Source organism: Cheilinus undulatus, linkage group 11, assembly GCF_018320785.1.
Source record: "Cheilinus undulatus linkage group 11, ASM1832078v1, whole genome shotgun sequence".
Classification (NCBI taxonomy): domain Eukaryota; kingdom Metazoa; phylum Chordata; class Actinopteri; order Labriformes; family Labridae; genus Cheilinus; species Cheilinus undulatus.
The window spans coordinates 34,829,899-34,849,359 of NC_054875.1; the positions used below are offsets into that span (position 1 = coordinate 34,829,899).

General features: G+C 39.3%; 1 protein-coding gene across 8 annotated transcripts in view; it reads left to right on the forward strand.

Moving 5' to 3' along the window:
* LOC121517286 (adenylate cyclase type 6-like) overlaps window positions 1-15,630 on the forward strand; it is a 58,605-nt gene extending 42,975 nt beyond the window's left edge. For 7 of the 8 annotated variants that reach the window (XM_041798952.1, XM_041798951.1, XM_041798950.1 and 4 more), the window contains 16 exons: window positions 3,019-3,147; window positions 3,235-3,263; window positions 3,363-3,510; window positions 3,628-3,725; window positions 4,121-4,156; window positions 5,835-5,922; window positions 6,036-6,152; window positions 6,253-6,399; window positions 6,557-6,732; window positions 9,513-9,539; window positions 9,644-9,673; window positions 9,781-9,913; window positions 10,124-10,387; window positions 10,469-10,673; window positions 10,797-10,921; window positions 13,523-15,630. In XM_041798952.1, the coding sequence (XP_041654886.1) occupies window positions 3,019-3,147; window positions 3,235-3,263; window positions 3,363-3,510; window positions 3,628-3,725; window positions 4,121-4,156; window positions 5,835-5,922; window positions 6,036-6,152; window positions 6,253-6,399; window positions 6,557-6,732; window positions 9,513-9,539; window positions 9,644-9,673; window positions 9,781-9,913; window positions 10,124-10,387; window positions 10,469-10,673; window positions 10,797-10,921; window positions 13,523-13,651 (1,881 nt within the window). In that variant the 3' untranslated portion in view covers window positions 13,652-15,630. The remainder of the gene's footprint in view (window positions 1-3,018; window positions 3,148-3,234; window positions 3,264-3,362; window positions 3,511-3,627; window positions 3,726-4,120; window positions 4,157-5,834; window positions 5,923-6,035; window positions 6,153-6,252; window positions 6,400-6,556; window positions 6,733-9,512; window positions 9,540-9,643; window positions 9,674-9,780; window positions 9,914-10,123; window positions 10,388-10,468; window positions 10,674-10,796; window positions 10,922-13,522) is intronic. The other variant, XM_041798956.1, reaches the window with a different exon arrangement.
* The last annotated feature ends 3,831 nt before the right edge of the window (window positions 15,631-19,461 follow it).

Consider the following 19,461-nt stretch of genomic DNA (forward strand, 5'->3'; position numbering starts at 1 on the left):
AGCACAATAAAACAAAGTAGATATCTTAATTCCCAGTAAACACCACAAAAGGTCTAAATTATTAGCAATAAATGTACATCTGTACATTTTGTATAGAGGTTTAGTGTATTGGTCATACTTTGACAAAATTCTGATTTGGTAAAATGAAGCTCAAGCTAACCATTAGCTACCCTTAGACTGATTATTACTCAGTGTTTCCCACAATATTTTAGGAAAATATGATGGGGGTACTCCAAACTGTCTAGGGGGTCCAGGGGCATGATCACCCAGGAGAAAAACTTGAACATTTTTAAGTTAAATGCATTGATCTGTGCATTTGAGAAGTCAGGAAAGTCTCAGAAAATTCTGTTCCTTTTTAAACAATTGTCTGCTCTTGTGGTAATTAAGTCAGAGATGCAGTGATTATAGTTTGATTTGCTGATTCCAGTTTTTTTTATTTTGCTTGGTCTGACCTGAGGATAAATATTTTGGATGATGCAGGTTTTATTTCCTTAAAAATCTTATTGACGATCAAACTATTCTGGGAGCAACTGTGCAAACATTTAAATAACATCTTTATGGGGAAAATTCCTTGTAAGTTTGAAGCCCTGTATTTGGGAGACATTTCATTTGATAACTGGATTCTGAAAGATCAAAAGCTGCTGGCAAGCAAAAAGACTATCACTAGAAAATGGTTAACACCTGAGGCACCCACAGTTGAAGAATGAATTGATATTGTACAGGATATTTACATTCTGGAGAAGTTGTCATTTCTTTCAAGGGTCAAAGGGAATATTTTTTCAGGATTTGGTCAAAATGGACAGAATATGTTAAACCTGTAATCTCTGTGAATTGGATATGATTGTAATATGAAACCATCTACAGGATATACATTTCTGTTTAGGTTAGTGTCAACATATACTCTTTAATGTGTTTTTTCGTGATATGAGAAGAAATGGAGAAAGCCCTCTCCTCCTGCCCTCTTGTTCTAATTGTTCTTTAATTCTACTAAAAATATGCATTAGCAGTGATTACTTTCTTGACCACTATTAAGGTGTGGAAATTGAATTGTACCTGAAAGGGATGTTCTGTAAAATACCGGTAGCTTTTCCAAATTAAAAAAAAAAAAAATCTTTTTTGACATCAAAAAGATTTTTACATTGTCTTCAATGGACTTAATTTTCATGATCATATAATAAGACATAGACAATCAACGTTATATTTTTTTAAAGATTTTTTGAGAGCCTTTTGGCTTTAATTGATATGGCAGCTGAAAAGAGACAGGAAACATGGGGAGATAGAGCGGGGGAAGACATGCACCAAAACCGATCAATCTCGTTATCAGTGTGTTGAGGACTATTACCTCAGTTATAGGGTGTCCGTTTTACAAACTGAGCTGAACAGTTGCCAGGTTATCAACTTTTTTTAAAAACATTTTAAAACTGCAGCAGGTCACATGACTATCTCAGTTATTCACTTAAACTAATCTCTACCACAAAATTGTGTGACACTTCACCTTTAGGCTAGTGTTAAGTGTATGTTCTTGTTAACTTTTACTCCTTCATTTATGCTGGAGTCGTTGTTTTATATTTGTTAACCTAAGTAAAACAAATCTATTTAAATGATATGTAAATTTCATTTCTGTGTTAGGTTTACATTCTAGAAAGCAGTCTCCCCTTGTCAGAGTAACTCAGGCATTAATCAAACCACAGAAACAGAGAAGTTTACAGCACCTCTCTAACTCATAATGGAATTATAAATTATACAACGAATAACTAAAATCAGAGACTCAGCTAGAACTTAAAATCTCTTACCTGACTGCTTCTTTCATTCCATGCCTCAGTCAGTAAACAGTATTTGTGGGTTCAAAGAGTTTTATTTTATTTCATCATGTTATAAATCTGCTACAAATACTGAAACGATCTGTCATGTAAAGTAATACAGCTGATTGAAATTCAGTCTTCTCAATCACACGGTTGCACACTGAGGTTTTGCCACTTAAAATAAGATTATTCCAGAATTTAACTTTTGCAAATCCATGCAGATATGCAGATCTTACATGGATATAAGCTGGAGAGGAACAAGTGCAGGGAAAGTTCTGTTTCACCTGAAATGTTTCAAAGATTCTGCTCCATTAGTAGGGAGTGTTAATCTGTGTCATAAACTCCAGAATTGTTCTCTGTAAATGCAGCATGGCTCACGTGCGCGTGGGGTTCACTGCCAAGTAGACTGACAGGATGTCTGCTTTATGAAAATGTAATGTTCCTGGGGCAAATTAGATTATGGCAAAGAAAATTAGACTATAACGGATTACCATGGTCTAGATAATTGATGTGAGACACTTTCCTACTTTGTGGTTAAAAATGAATTTTGAGTTATTTTGTATCTCTGAGAAACAATTTTAAAAAATGGGTGTTGTGTAATATGAAACAACTGGCACTGTCAGCATAAACATTTAGTTATTGCTCATATAAAATCTTGAATTATAAATAATTTATTTATCATTCTTCATATCATTAATGCAACATTGAATGATTTGATGGCACATTATACATCTGTCTCATATCGCAGAGGCATAGTGACAAAAATCCTCTGAATGAAAAACTGTAGAATAATAGATACGTGCTTGTGTCAATCCTGTGATGAATTATGAAGCATTCATAATGTAAAATGTGCCACCTAGCTCATATGGTATCCATCAGCATAATCAGAAAATACTTTTATTGATTGAACTTTTCCTGCACTAAAGCTGCTTAAATCTGACAGAGGTGATATACCGGTCAACAAGCTGTAAACCTGTCACGTGAAGTACAGTGGTGGAATAACAATAACAGATGATAGTGGACAAATTTGTGAATGAAGTAATCGTCTTGATCCTGAAACGACTGATGACTGAAGACTGTTACTCTTCCCTCGTGGGCGTAATCAGATCCAGAATGAATAAAGACCTCTTCTTGTGTATTTAGACGTGTGTATTGTCATTGACTGTGTTGCTTTGAGAACAGTTGGTCAAGCTTTCGTGTTCCTCCCTCTGAGCAGAAGGAGGAGAAGGCGATGATGGCGAAGATGCAGCGGACGAGAGCCAACTCTAACGAGGGGCTGATGCCACGCTGGGTCCCTGACAGAACCTTCTCCAGGACCAAAGACTCCAAAGTCTTCAGACAAATGGTGAGACTCCACATCAGTACAGAGGCAGAGCATAGCCATGAGGCTTTTGTGTAAGAGTCATATATTCTGTCTTTTTCTTTTCTTCAGGGGATTGATGAGACCTCCAGTAAAGACAAGTGAGTACTGACTCTTGAGGAATACAATTGCTGAAAGCTCTAGCATTGCTCAACTGCAGTTCTTTGACCCATTTGTCTTTTTTTTTTTTTTTTTTACAGCCGTGGTGTTCAGGAGGCCATGAACCCTGAGGATGAGGTGGATGAATTTCTTGGGCGAGCCATCGACGCTCGTAGTATCGACCAGCTGAGAAAAGACCACGTTAAGAAGTTTTTGCTCACCTTTCAAACTTCGAGCCTGGAGAAAAAGGTTTAAACCCTAAACAGACTATCATCTGTTCTTTTTAATTATGATCCTCATTTAGAGGAATGAAGCAGCTGCAGTTCATATGTAACTATTTTCTTCTTTTTTTTTTTTTTGCTGTAGTATTCCAAAAAAGTGGACGATCGTTTTGGAGGCTATGTCGCTTGTACTCTACTAGTATTCTGCTTCATATCATTCATACAGATTGTTGTCTTTCCACAGTGAGTATTTTATAATTTTATACCTTTTCATATGAAAACAAGCTCATATTCACATTTTTTTTCAAACCTGTGGTTTGGTTAATTTGGGCCTCAGTGACTGAAAAAGGTTCAGTCAGTATGTTTACATCCACAGTTAAATCAAGCTACAATTAATTGGTATATTGTCCTTGTCGCAGTATAGAAGCACCAGAGGTGAATAAGTGTATCTTTATAATCACTAGAGAAGATTTCATGGTGCCCCTTTACAGCTATTAACCATTGACCTCTGGTTGACCTATTATGTCACATACCAAAAGATTGACAAGTTAGCAATCAGCAAGCTGGTTTTATGTCGAATATTGAAAACCCGAACAACTTTATAGCTTTGAAGTAAATTTTGTTCCCTTGTCTTGTAGACCTGGCACGAGGGCCTGTGGCACATGCTCAGAAAAGTATGCAAACCCTTTACTCAGTACTTGATTAATTAACTTTTGCCAGCAATTATAGCTTTGAGTCTTTTTGAATATATCACAACAGATTCTGAACACCTGGGTTGGGGGATTTTCTGCCATTCTTCCTCAAGTTCAGTCAGGTTGGATGGGGACCTGTCAGGGGACAGTCATTTCAGGGTCTCTCCAGGGATGTTTGATAAGGTTCAAGTCAGAGCTCTGGCTTCTCCACTCTAGGACATTCCCAGTCGTACCTAAGCCACTCGTGTGTTGTCTTGGCTGTATGCTTAGGGTCATGTTGGAAGGGGAACATTTGGCCCAGTCTGAGAGCGCTTGGAAAGCTTTTTCAAAGCGCTCTTCAGCTTCCCCTCAACACTGAATAGTCTCCCAGTCCTTGCTGCTAAAAAACACCCCCACAGAATGATGCTGCCACCACCATGCTTAACTGTTGGGATAGTATTGAGCAGGTGATAAGTGGTACCTGGTTTCCACCAGACATAACATTTAGAACTGAGGCCAAACAGTTCAATCTCTATTTCATCAGACCAGAGAATCCTGTTTCTTTCAGTTTGAGTCCTTCAGGTACTTTTTTGAAAACTCCCAGCGGGCTTTCATATGTTTCGCACTGAGGAGAGGCTTTCAGTCTAGCCACTCTGCCATAAACCTCATATTGGTGGAGGGCTACACTGATGGCTGCCCTTCTGGAACTTGTCCCTGGATCTCTGGAGCTCAGTCAGAGCCAACATCAGGTTCTTGGTCACCTCTCTTACTAAGACCCTCCTCCCCCGATTCCTCAGTTTGGCCAAGCGACCAGCTCTTGGAAGAGTCCTGGTTGTGCCAAACTTCGCCCATTTGAAAATTATGGAGGCCACTGTGCTCTTGGGAACTTCCAGTGCAACAGAATTTTTTGTAGCCTTTCCCTGATCTATGCCTTGCAGAAGTCAAGGGCCAAAGTTCCTTTGACCTCATAGCTTGGTTTTGCTCTGACATGCATTGTCAGCTGTGAGGCTTTCTATAGAGATGGGTGTGCCTTTCCAAACAATGTCACATCAATTTAATTTATCCCCAAAAGCTACAGCCACAAAAAAGTAATCAATTGTGAAATTTCTGACTGTGCAGGATGTTGTTTGTCTTTATGTCCAAGTAGAAAAAGGACAACAACAGTTGGACAACTACTCCCATGATCTCTCAGTGCTTGTTGCTGTCATCAACTTGATCTGTCAGTGCTTATTGTCGTCATCAACCTTCGTGATTTGTAACTGCTTTAATTGAGCCTCCCATCAGAAGATATAAAATACTTTTTAACTGTTGTGGTAGTTTGGTTGACCACCCGTGTACGTTGTTATGGTATCAGGACATCGTCTGTGTTTGGTTCGGCATCTAGCTCAGTCTACTAATGTATCTGCAGAGAATAATGTTTTTTTCCACAGGAAAACCTATCTTTTACAGAATTGCAATAGGGTCTTAAAACGAATGAAGAGGGTCTTGAAAGAGCGATTCAAAAGTATTATGTTTAATTCCGATTTTCTGTATACCCTGGATTCAATGCATCCTGAATGTCTTGTCTGAACTGAACTTTAGAAAGATATCCTTTACAGCAGCTCCAGTGCAAAAACAACTTGTTGTTGTGAAAGTGTCCTTAATGTTTCTCTGCACTTTGTTTCTTTATTCTCCCTTGCAGCACCCCGGTCATGCTGGGAATATATATCAGTATCTTCATTATACTCGCCAACATCCTTTTCATCTGTGCCATTTATTCATGTATCAAGGTAACACAGCTACTCACTGAAGATACTTCACATGCATACGAGCATCTACTGTTACTGTTTTTTTTGTTTGTTTTTTTTTTGTATAATTTAATTGCTTGTACTTCCTCTTGAAGCTCTTTCCGGCTGCAATGCAGACTGTTTCAAAGAAGATTGTCCAGTCTCGCACCAACAGCACCCTGGTTGGAGTATTTACTATCATCCTTGTTTTCATCTCTGCCTTTGTTAATATGGTGAGTGATGGCTAACTCAAAGAGGTAGTATATCCACACAGTAAACTAAGCACACATGTTGTAAATCATGCCTAACATAAGCTTGTTTGTTTATATACAGTTTGCCTGCGACACCAAGAGCTTGGAGCAATGTGTTGCCGAGAAGCTAAACACCTCTGCAAACCTGGTGACGCCCTGTCTGATCCGCAGCTTGAATGTTTCTGTTGAGGGGGGTCTAGAGATCTGCCCCTCCTGCCCCTTTCCTGAGGTGAGTTCATTGTTGTGTCACCACTTCACCGTTTTTGTTCCCTATGCAACTGGTCGAACGGTTTCTAAGCGAAAATGTCACATTTGCATTTGTGTTTTCTGTGAGATCTATTGATGATAAACACCTCTTTGTGACAGCGCTCTCCTGTTTGTGTCAGTATTTCAGCTACAGTGTGCTGCTGACGCTGCTGGCCTGCTCGGTGTTCCTGCAGATCAGCAGCATAGGGAAGCTGGTCCTCATGCTGCTCATCCAGCTCACCTTCCTGCTGCTGGTGGAGTGGCCACAAGTAGCACTATTCGACAACGCAGACCTCTTTGTCACCTCAAATGCCATGTAAGGGCCACACGCTGGATGCTAATGCAAAGAGAGGACACAGGATGGCTTTACATGTAGAGATGCACTGATTGTGAAAGGGCTGACACTGAACTCAATGTTAAACAACATGATTGGACATATTTACATTTTTGTTTACATGTCTGACAAACTAACCTGGCATGCCAGATGGATGTGTGAAACACATCCATCTGGTAAACCTCTTATAGACAGCGTTGGGAAAGGGCAGAGCCTTTGATAAAAAACTCGGAGGGTGATTGGATAAATGTTCTGTCTGCCACATCTTCACGAGCCAATCAAACAACAAAACACAAGACGTAGCCGCTTCCAAGCTGTGCCCTTACCGAGGAGTAAACTCCATAGAGGACTGCATAACGCTAACCATGGTGACTGTAGATATGTCAGTACACGACTTTTGTTGTTTTTGAAAAGAAAACAACTCAATGCTGTTCTTTGTTCTTTTTTGTCGAAGAAATGTCGTCAAATTCTGATAAACCTGGCACTTTAGCAGCATCCACGCTAATGTCTTCCATCATAATCGCACCGGCCTCTTGTTGCTGCTTGCTTATGTCATGACACCACTGTGCCCGAAAGTACTGCCTTTCGTCGCTGATTGGTCCTGTCACTTTCTTACCGGACCCATTCAGATGGGAGCTTTGCAATATGCCAGTGGGAAACACAGAAACGGGCGTATCCATCTGCTTGGCAAGGTTACTGACAAACTGCAAGTTGCTGATCTTTCTCAGAGACAGTGTAAAGCCTCATTTAAGCTCCTTTTACACAGGAAACTAGATCTGTTTGTTTCATATGAGCCATCACTGTCCTAACACTGGAATTCTGATGTCCTTTAAAAATGAACAACCTGAACGCAATGTACACCGTGTTTCAAATTATTGTGCAAATTATATTTTTCTCTATTTTTCTCTCTTTCTTCCTTAATAGTTTATGCAAATGACAGTTAATTTAATTTTCAAGTCATCAACCATTAGGGCATAATTTAAATATTGTTGGAACAAACCTCTCATTGCTAACTATTTTTTTTAATAATAATAAAAAAACTCAAAATGCACTGTTCCAAATTATTATGCACAACAGAGTTTCTAAACAGTTTATAGGTTGTAATGAACTGGAAATTGTCATTTGTTGAATTTGCAGAATTAGGAGGTCATATTTACTGAAATCAAAAGCTATTTCAATCAAAAACATCTTAACAGGCCAAGATACATGTTAACATGGCACCTCTCCTTTGATATCACCTTTACTTTTCTTGCGTCCATTGAACTTGTGAGTTTTTGGAGAGTTTCTACTTGAATTTCTTTGTAAGATATCAGAATAGCCTCCCAGAGCTGCTGTTTTAATGTGAACTGCGTCCCATCCTCATAGATCTTTTTCTTGAGGATGCCCCAGAGGCTCTTAATAGGGTTGAGGTCAGGGGACGATGGGGGCCACACCATGAGTTTCTCTCCTTTTATTCCCATAGCAGCCAATGACACAGAAGTATTCTTTGCAGCATGAGATGGTGCAAAGGTTGTTACATGGTCCTCTTTTTGTACCATGTAAGAAAGTGGACAGAAACTCTATATACTTTACTATACTTTGGTCATTTTCACACCTCCAGGGACCCTAAAGGGGCCTACCAGCAAACTCCCCATGATTCCAGCCCAAAACATGACTCCGCCAAGTCCTTGCTGATGTCACAGCCTTGTTGTGACTTGGCCAATCAAATGAGGGCAAGTGTCTAGGTCCTGTTGCTAAAACAGAGGGACGATATGGAGAGAGATGTTGTTTTGTGATAATTTCACAACAGTTACGCTCTAAAAAAAGTCAGAAACACACCTGACTGTACAGACATAAAGAAAAATTTAGGATTTAGTTTGACTGATGCTGAAGACATGCCTCTTTCTGACTGCTGCATGCCCCTCTGCTCTGCCCAACATCGCAACCTTTATCCTCACTAATTGTTTCATTCAACGGTTTGCAGAAACCTTTTCTTTTGTCTCTGTAAGAGGCAGGTGTTAATCTTAGTGGCTTTTATGGACAGAGAGACAGTGATGTCTCCTGGTCCCTAAAAGTTTTCCTTTACATCCCAGCTGGTGGACTAATGATGTCTTCTCAGCCTTGCACGACACCCATTAAATGACATATTTGTAAAAAGAAAAACCCTAGAAGTTACAGTAAGAGAGCAGAAACACTGCATAGAACTTTTCTTGTTTATTAATGAATATTTAGAGAAAATATTTGAGTTAAGGTACTGTCGACCCTATACATTTATTTGGAAAATCTGATGGATTTAGCCTTTCATTACTATAAACAGCATGTCAAATGTTGGTATGTGCCCACTGTTAAACTTTGTAAATTGCACTTTTTGAAATTTAAGTAGATTTTTGAAACTGGTATTGATATTGTTTATTCAAACTGGTATGGATCAAAATTCATAATGCTGGTATCATTACAACTCTAGTTTGATTGTTTTTAATATAAGCATAGAGTGTATGAGCTTTAATGCTTACAACATTGGCTTCTAATATATTTTAAATGGAAAAGATGTTTTGAGATGTTTTTAATCCCCCCTAGAAAACAAATAAAAAATACTTGGTATTTGTAATTTCAGTATCAGAATAAATGGGCGTTAGGATCATTCTTACGTTGTGCCTGGAATGTAAAAATACGATTTTCTCCAGTGCAATTTGAGTCAGTGTTATTGTGAGTACTGGTATTGTGAGTGTGTAATATTGCATGGATAATATTTCTTCTAACTTTATTTTTTCTTTCTTTTTTAGCAATCTAAATGAAACTAGTGCTCAATGGTGAGAATTACATCTGTGTTAAGATTGATATGAAACAAGCCTCAAACGTAAATTCCTCAAAAAGTATTTGCTTCTGTAATAACCAGAGTCTTTTGTACTTTAAGGTCCAGTTCCAATGAAACTTCAGAGCAGTGGTAAGATTACTCTGACAGTAACTTTTGAAGCTTTTCATTGCTTTTTCTATCATATTAAAGTATTCCTGTAAATCAGTAATCTCCACACATGCTTATTTTTTTTGCAGCCCAATTTTTGTGACCAAAGTGTCCCTGAGGGTCATGACTCCAGTGATTCTCACCGTCTTTGTCCTGGCACTGTACCTGCATGCCCAGCAGGTTGAATCTACCGCACGCCTTGACTTCCTGTGGAAATTACAGGTACTAACAGTGTCCACAAGAGGGCACCATCCGTTCATCAAACATAGTAACTGAACTCATCACATCTCTGCAGAAGGCGTTGATGCTGTCCATCAGTAAACAAGACGACTGATCTAACATGTTCAAATAGATCCTCTGCAGTCTAGCTTTGACTATAGATGACTTCATTCATAAAAAGTTCAATACATAACAAAGAGTCTCCACTCACAGGCCACAGAAGAGAAGGAGGAGATGGAGGAGCTGCAAGCCTACAACCGCCGCCTCCTCCATAATATTCTGCCGAAAGATGTAGCTGCTCACTTCTTAGCTCGTGAGCGGCGCAATGACGAGCTGTACTACCAGTCTTGTGAGTGTGTGGCCGTCATGTTCGCTTCCATCAGCAACTTCTCAGAGTTTTACGTGGAGCTAGAGGCCAACAACGAGGGAGTGGAGTGTCTGCGGCTGCTCAATGAGATCATCGCTGACTTTGATGAGGTAAAATTTGTCCATGCATGTTTGTAAAGTCCAAGGTATCTGTATGTGTCTGATGCTGACATCAGATGCTTTCACCCTCAGATCATCAGTGAGGAGAAATACAGGCAGCTAGAAAAGATCAAGACCATTGGCTCCACCTACATGGCGGCATCTGGTCTCAATGACTCCACCTACGACAAGGAGGGCCGTTCTCATATCACTGCACTGGCAGACTACGCCATGAGGCTGAGGGAACAGATGAAATACATCAACGAGCATTCCTTCAACAACTTCCAGATGAAGATAGGTAAGCCGAGGCCACATGTTGAGTCATAAATGATAAAAGGAACAGCTTTTTTCAGCTCATGATTCTCTGTTTCTAACACTATACGGTAATAGGAGTTGAGATGTTTTTGTTTCTCTCTCCCAGGTCTGAACATCGGGCCGGTGGTGGCTGGGGTTATCGGTGCACGGAAACCTCAGTATGACATTTGGGGAAACACAGTTAACGTGGCCAGTCGTATGGATAGCACAGGTGTACCTGACCGCATACAGGTAAAAAAGAAGAAAAAAAACTTTTTCAAGTTCAAGCTGTCAGTAGGATGGGTTCTGATATGTATTATCACAGCATAAATTCAACGTACTATCTATCCATCCATCTACTGATGTTATCCCATTTGGGGTCATGGGGGCTGGAGCCAGTCCTGGCTGTCATTGGGCAAAAGTGAGGCTACATCCCAGAACCCTTGACCTGGGGGGTTCAGAAAGTATGCAGACCCTTTCTCTTTTTCAATTCTGTAATGCTTCAGCCGGATGCTACAATAAAAAAAAAATCATTTTTAATCTCATTACCTACATTCAGTACCCTATCATGACAGGGTGATAACAGAATCTTGGAAATTTTTGCAAGTTTATAAAATATTAAAAAACTGAAATATCACATAACATAATTATTCAGAAAATTTGAAAAAATCTTGAAATTTAGCTCATGTTCTACACCTTGATTGGAGTCCACCTGTGGTCACAGGTGCGCACAGCTCTGTATATAAGGCTTCACAACTGACAGTGCATATCTGTTTTTGCCAAATTATTTGACTGATTTGTAACCGAGTTGATATTAGATACTCATTTTAAAGCGATGCATCAGTGCATCTCTGTGCAACTCTATCTCTACTTTTTTTAGCTGGCAACACAACATATAACTCAGTACGTTCCGAATTCTAAACTTTGCTATGATTCAAGTAAAATCAAAGAGTATTGATACCTCTTTGATACCACAGCAAAAATATATAGAAGTCCTAGACACCCAGTATTGGGCAGTGTTTTCTTTTAATTAACAAAAATGGCAGCCAAACTCCTACACACTGTCTGAATTGTACAAAAACACTGGCAACATTTCCATATATTAAGGTTGTCCAAATTTTCTGTGCTCTTGAACATCATGTGTGTAAAAATAATAAAAGAGGGTTTCCCTTGCTCCATGCCTGTTCCACCCACTTTTTCAAATTTTGCCAAGGTATTTGTCCAATTTAGACAGTGTGCAGTTTGCTTGCATTTTTTAAAATAATACATGTATTAGCCAATATTGGGTGTCTGGGACTTTATTTTTATGATATCTAAAAGGTAATCATATTATTTGATTTTTTTTACTAATAATGAAGCTCCCAAATTAAAAATAATTTAGTATTCTTGTACAGCTTTGACTGGTCTCTTCAATTTCACCTGCTGAAGCTTGTAACTTTTTCCGAGTAGTCATAGGTGTCTTGGTGGCCTCTCTCACTAGTCTCCTTCTTGCATATGTGCCATATTCCTTCTAATTCTTGATGAGGAATTCAACTAAACTATGGGGGATGTTCAGTGCCTTGGAAATTGTTTTATACCCATCCCCTGACTTATTAACCTGACACGCCAGATGGATGTGTGAAACACATCCATCTGTAAAAAACTTTTGATATATGGCGTTTGGGAAAGGGCAGAGCCTTTGAAAAAAAAAAAACTCGGAGGGTGATTGGATGAATGTCTGTCACATCTTTACGGGCCAATCAGAGCAACAAAGCACGGGACATCATCACCGCTACCAAGGTGCTCGTGCATAGCTACTGAGGAAATAATCTCCATATAGAACTGCATAACGTGAGCCATAGCGACTGTTGTTGCTGATTGGCCCTGTCACTTTCTAACCGGGATTCGCCAGTGAGAAACAAGGACACGGGCATATCCATCTGCTTTGCAGGGATACTGACTTTTTTTTATATGCATCCCCGGTGTTATACTTTTCAGTAACTTGTCTCTGAGTTGCTTGGAGTGCTCTTTGTCTTCATGGTATAATGGTAGCCAGGAATACTGATTAATCAGTGACACAGGTGTGAGACTACAAGTACCAGTTGGCTGGACCTCTGTCCATCAGGCCAGTCACTTTAAAAGGGGTGATTATTTATGCATTCACTTAGTTCACCCTACATATTTTATGCATTAATGGTGTCATTTAAAAAAAAACTAGGCTTATAACTAAAGATGAATATGGCTGCTACTCATATGACATCTAGCCAATCAGATATTGTTTCAAAGCAGGACAGTAGACTATGGAGGGTGAAAACAGAGCCAGGGGATGAAGACACAACTCACAGCTGAGGCAAAGTAGCACCATTTTTTAAAATGTATTTATATCCTTAGCCATTGGTAAATTTTGGCCATTATATAAAAGTCCTTTTTGATTTTCGTACTCTCTTTTTTACTTTTTTTCATGCTGGTTTCTTCTCTTTTTACTATAAAAGTTTGCTCTTTTATACAGTGATAGGCAGTAACATTATAATTGCTGCCAGGTAAAGGGAACTACACTGATTATCTCGTTACAACAGTAGTTGGTGGGATATGTCGGAAGTGAGGAACTGGGAGTGAGTGAACATTTTGTCCTCCAAGTAGATGTGTTGGTTAGGGAACAGCTGCTGGAGCTCCAAATGCTGAAAAACATCAAGGCTGGTTGTGATAGAAAGGTGTGATGACATAAAGTGCCTTGATGGATGGCAGCAAAAGGGGAACTTGCACAGCAGCAGGGATGTGGTCATGATGTTTGATTGCTGTATTTAATCAACTACACAATCACACTTCTTTTTTACACCTGGCTTCTTTTTTTTTTTTTTTTTTTTCTGCTCAAAGGTGACGACAGATCTCCACCAGGTGCTTGCGAGTAAAGGGTACGTGCTTGAGTGTCGTGGGGTGGTGAAGGTAAAAGGTAAAGGCGAAATGACAACCTACTTCCTGAACGACGCACCGCCCAACAGTTAGCAGCTGTGGCATCAGCGGACGTCTGGGTTTCCCACTGCAAGGACACAGCAGCACTGAGCACTGAGGACTCACGGTGTGGGCGAATGGCTTAAAACTAGAGACGCCATCACTTGAATCCCAAGCTAAGAGGAAAATAACTTTAAAGACTTCAAAAAGGAAAAGTGTTCTTGATGAGAGGAAAATGTTCTCGTTCAACAGCCATTTTGGCCGGTAAACATGTTGAAGGACAAGCGTTTTTCTCATGTCTAGCCTCTCTCTCAGGCTTCTTGAAAGATGCAAAGTCTGTTTATTTAAAACAAACGCCTTTAGCCTGTGTCAAAAGAAGATTAGTGCTGTACATAAGGCTACTTTTTTATTTTACTTTGTGTTTTTGTTTTCGGTAATTTTTATTTCACATGGATTATGAAAAGGTACTCATATTTTGTTTCTGGATTTAACTATTTATTTTGATCTCAATGTTTTGTGCAAAAGGTCCTTTATGAAAAGTGTGAATACATACGTGCACAAATATCCTGTTTATTACACGTTTATAAGTGTGTATGTACATGCATATTTGTGTGTGTATGAATATATGTATAAAGTGAGGAGGAATATATTGACCAAAGACTAAAGTATTTACTAAAAGCAAGGCAAGACATGTTTGATATGTTCTCGCTAAAGTCAGCAATGATCACCGCCTCTGTTTTTTTTCTACAGAAGGCCTGAACCCTCTTTTTTCCCCGACTGCTGGCAGCAAAGGCTGCTTCATCGTTTTCATAGAATATATAAGATTTATTTATTTTGTCTGTCATTCAGGCAGCAAGGAGCTGATCACTTTGACTCTAAATTATGCCCTTGACCTCTAAAGACGACTAAGGATGTTACAAGAAGGTGGTATGTGAAAGTTATATTTTTATCTAGAAGCTTGAGCAGATCATCCTCATTTTAAGTCTCTTTGGTTCCATAGAGCCTGAGCAGCGTATGGACAGCTGCTCTCAGCTGTAATCTTATCACTCTCCTTCACAGAAGTATTTTTATTTTGGTGAAATGAAGGAACGTTATATAAGTTAGTTGCTCCAGAGCCATCAGGGGGAAAACCTGGGATTTCAGCGCAGTGCTACCACACAGCCTGATTCTTCTATGAAGAAGAAATAGATGAAGGAAAGAATAATCTATTGATTTTGACTGAATACTGTGCTTTGTAATCCTGAAGGGGCATAACTTTTTTCACTGTGAGGTTTTTATGAGACAACAAAAACTGCTTTCTTGCCAAACATAACTGCTTTGAAGCATGTCTGATTGTGGTATCTTGTTTTCATTTTTGTTTGTTTTAATGTAGGGTATTTTGTATCACTTCTGTATCCATCATTTGTATATTCTTAATGTTATTATTATTATTATTATTATTATTATTATTATGGAGATTCTGATTAATTATTATGCTTATTATGATGATTCCATTCCAATGAAAAGGATCAAAGACCAGCACGCTTTCTTGTAAAATGCCAGTCGTAAAGCTAAAGCTCACTGGTACCAACTGATCAACTGCAGCCGATGAGTCCTGCTGTTCAGTCCTGACGTACATTAAGTGCGCCAGACATTGACTGTTTACTAATACACAGTCTAGAGATGTGATCATGTATAGGAAGTATTAACCAATGGCTGCCTTTGCAGCAGAACCCGGGTGGTGTATGCTCACATAAGCATCGCAGTTAACAAACACATATACAGGTGATTCACTGTGCTTTTTTTATTCATGCCACTACTGCAGTATTGTAAATCTCAGCCAGACTTTAAAGGGGACATCTACTTTCCACATCAACTCCTCAGCACTTACAGATGGCATCCCTGGTGTTAAACGATGTGAAAGGACAGTGCAGATTAGCAAACATGCATCTTGTATTTCTTGTATCCTAACCCCCCCCCCACACACACACACACACGCTCAGTCTTTCAGTACTACTAGCTGAGTTTGATTGCCTTAAGTTATTAAAAACAAATCATAGAGAAACACTGAACAGGAACTGTGCCTGCTTGCCCTGCCTGGACTGCTCATGTTTGGTCAGAGAAACTGGGAATGGATAAGGGCTTGTCAAGACTAATCTTAAGTTATCGCGCTCATCATTTCTCCTGCTCTTCCGCCACACTCAACAATGGCAGCCAACAGTTGATCATGTTTGTACCAAAGCCAGCTCACGCAGCCTTGTGCTATTGGTCCCTCCTGTGCAATGATATTTAGCCTCAGGCGAATCGGGAGCACCAGAGGACAGAAATATAACGGAGATCACCCACTATCAAGCGAACTGTGACCAATGAAGAGTGATTCATGTAAGCAGAGTTTATAGAAAGGACTTGAGTTTATAAAAATGTGCATTGTATGTATTCTATTTCTATTGGCTGTCCATGGACTTGTGTTGATTGTTAACTCTTGGGATGTTTTGGAGGGGGGAAACAGGAGAGGGGAAGGGAGGAAGGTTGTCCCCCATACTACTGAAACAGTGTTTTGCTCAGGCCTGATGAATCCTTCCGTATTTGTTTTTGTTTTATTTGTATTTTCCCTGAGTTGGAGAGGTTGAAAGGGGAGTGTTCTGCAAAATGGAAAGACGAGAAGAGTTGAGGACTATGACAAAGAGAAAAATAACATTTCCCTTGAAGAAAAAATAAAAAAAATCAATGGCTCTTTTGTGTGTTTAATCATCACTGATGCTGTTCTGCATTTGCGTATTATATATGACCAGAGGACCAGAATGAAGCATGACTGGTAAAACTAATATAAAATGGATTAAAAACTTTTTAGACAAATAAAACTTACATAATTACACAAATGCACTGGCAGTGTTTCAGTGTGAAGACAATGCCAGTGTATCTGTGCAGTTGGACTGTGTGCAGCAGTTTTTCTTGCCATTTTGATAACAAAAAATCACCCAATAATGGAGTGCCTGGGACAAAATTATTATCAGCCCCCTTGAGAACTGACCTTTCTGTTGAGCCACTGTTGTGCAATAATGTGCTTTAACTTGGTAATGCTCAAAGCTTGTAAAATCAAGTCTTCCAATAGTATAAAAGCTTAAGTAAGGGTTTGAGCTGTCACTGGAGAAAGCATCATCAGTTTAGACTTGAGAAAAATAATTGTTGATGCTCACAAAGCAGGAGGATATGCAATTTTATTACAGCATTTCAAAGCCTCAAGAACTGGAGTAATTATCAAGAAATTCAAACAGAGCCACACAGTCCAGAACAAGCCTGGCAGAGGTAGCAACCAAAAGATTTCAAAGACTGGAAAGAAAACTAGTGAGAAATGTGTCTAAAGATCCCTGAACTACTGCCAGGACTCTATGGAAGGACGTAGCCAATTTGGGAGTTGTAGACTCAAAAGACAACCACTGGAGCCCCGCGCAGAAATGGACTGAAAGGTTGCAGACCAAGAAAAACTCCTTCGAGCCAGTCTAAAGGTTGCTAAGGACAACCTGGAGCACAATCATTCATACTGGAAGCATGTCTTTTGGTCAGATGAGACCAAACTAGAGCCCTTTGACCATAGAGATGTTGATTATGTTTAGAGAAAGAAGGGAGAGGTATAACCCAAAGAACTCCATCCCCATGGTGGAACACACTAGCAGTGGTATTATGCTGCAGGTATGTTGTAAGATCAAATATCCATTTGACTGCAGGGATGTAAGTGTTGGATGATTCAAATTTCCTTGTGTGACCCGAAGATGTCCTCTCAATGCTTGTGCCATTTTTAGTCAATGAACCAGAGGGCGAGCTTTCAGATTCTCCCAGTTGCCATTTTTTCCCACAAGCCTGACTTCGCAGAGGAAATCCTTGAATGATGGACAATGTCTGTGATGCACCTAAGATCAAACCAAACTTAACTGAACTGATGCAGCCTCTAGTGGCGTACAACACCTCCATTTGCACAGGCCACTTTGCACCATCTACAGGCATAGTAAGGTATTAGAAAAGCAGCCTTTTTACTGCTGCTGGATCTGATAGTCTCTCAACCAGAAGGTCAGGGGTTTTGGTCAAAGACGAAACTGTCCTATGTCTTTAACCAAAATCCCTGACCACCTAGCTGAAAGACATCTGACTACCTACTGAGTTACAGGTGTATTATACAGTTGTAGTAATAATGTATAGTTGTATTTATTCCCACGACACTCCTAGACTCCCCTGAAGGCCCACCAGTGTATCTTAGCACACCACTTGGGAACCACTGGTCTGAACAGTCTGGTATCTGGTGTTATAGATAACAAAATAAAAACCTCACAAAATGAGTAAAACAAAGAGTGAAAAACAATTTAGTATTGTAATGACAGTCAAAACTTTGCTATATGAAATATTAAATGAAACAATATTCTGTCTTTACAAAATAAAACCTAAAACTCTGAACTATATCTTGCATTTCTAGTTTTTATCACTTTATTTCTGTCAGTTGTTAGTAATGTGCATCCGACGTGAACATTTGAGCAAATGTCTCATAGGTGATGGAATAGGTGGAATATTTCTTATAGGGAAAAATCCCACAAATCTAATAAGTAATCTAAAAACTTCTACTTGCCTCAAATTAACAATATAACTAATAAAATGACACAAAAACTATGAAACCAGCAGACTCACTTTAAAAACATATCATGTTAGCAGGCCCTGAGCTGCTGTCTGATTGATTGACTGAGATTGAGGTAAAGATCCCAACATTGCACAGTTTCTAAATTAGCTCTGCATTTAACTATTGACAAGACCACTGACTTTTAAAACTCAGAGGATATTATTGATGTCAGTGGAAGCTTCATATAAGCCAGACATTACCAAGTCCATTGCCAAGTGTTGGATGGAGTGGTGTAAAGCACACTGACACTGGTCTATAGAGCAGTGGAAATGTGTTCTGTGGAGTGGTGAATCACGCTTCTCTGACTGGCAGTCAGATGGGCAAAACTCCACAAAACTAAGCATATTTTCCCAAAGTGTGTCTCTGCTTCAGTTTAATCACATCTGAAATTCACATCAGAACCAATGGTCCTTCTGGCATTACTTCAACATGTGAAAAAAGCAAGAACCAAGTGCAGTCAAAACGTGATGAAATCCCGGTCAGTCAGTGTCATTTCCTTCACAAACCTGTTAAAAAAATGAATTATACTCACTGAGATAGAGATTATAATTTCCAGCATTACATTTCTAAGTGTTACCCACTTTGTCATCTCACTGTTCTTTAGAGGAAACTGTTTGACCTGAGTCCACAGTTCAGGACTTTTTGAAGACATCCATCCATACTGTTGGCTGTCTTTTAAAGGCCTTATCTACAGCTGATTGGGGGCTGGAGAGAAGACTTTTTCACATCTCCATGTAACACAGTGCCTATAAAAGTATTCACCTCCTTTGATTTTTCACCCTACTATTGGTTTTATAAATCATTCATGGTCAATATATATATATAACTACAAAAAATCTTTAATGTCAAAGTGAAAACAGATTTCTACAAAGTAATAGCAGTTAAACAAAAAATGTAACATAAAATAAGCGAATGCATAAATATTCACCCCTTTTAAAGTTGCTGACCTAATTCAACAAAAGTCCAGTCAACTGGTGCTTGTAGTCTCAAATTAGTGAACTGGGGATCACCTGAGTTCAATGAATGTGTCTCAAGTTATTGTAGTAGTAGTAAAGACACCTGTGTCTGGAAGGTTCAGTCACTTGTTAATCAGTATCCTGGCTACTATTACACCATGAAGTCTAAAGAGCACTCCAAGCAACTCAGAGAAAAGGTTACTGAAAAGTATAACACCAGGGATGCATATAAAAAAAATATCCCAGGAACTGAACATCCCCCAGAG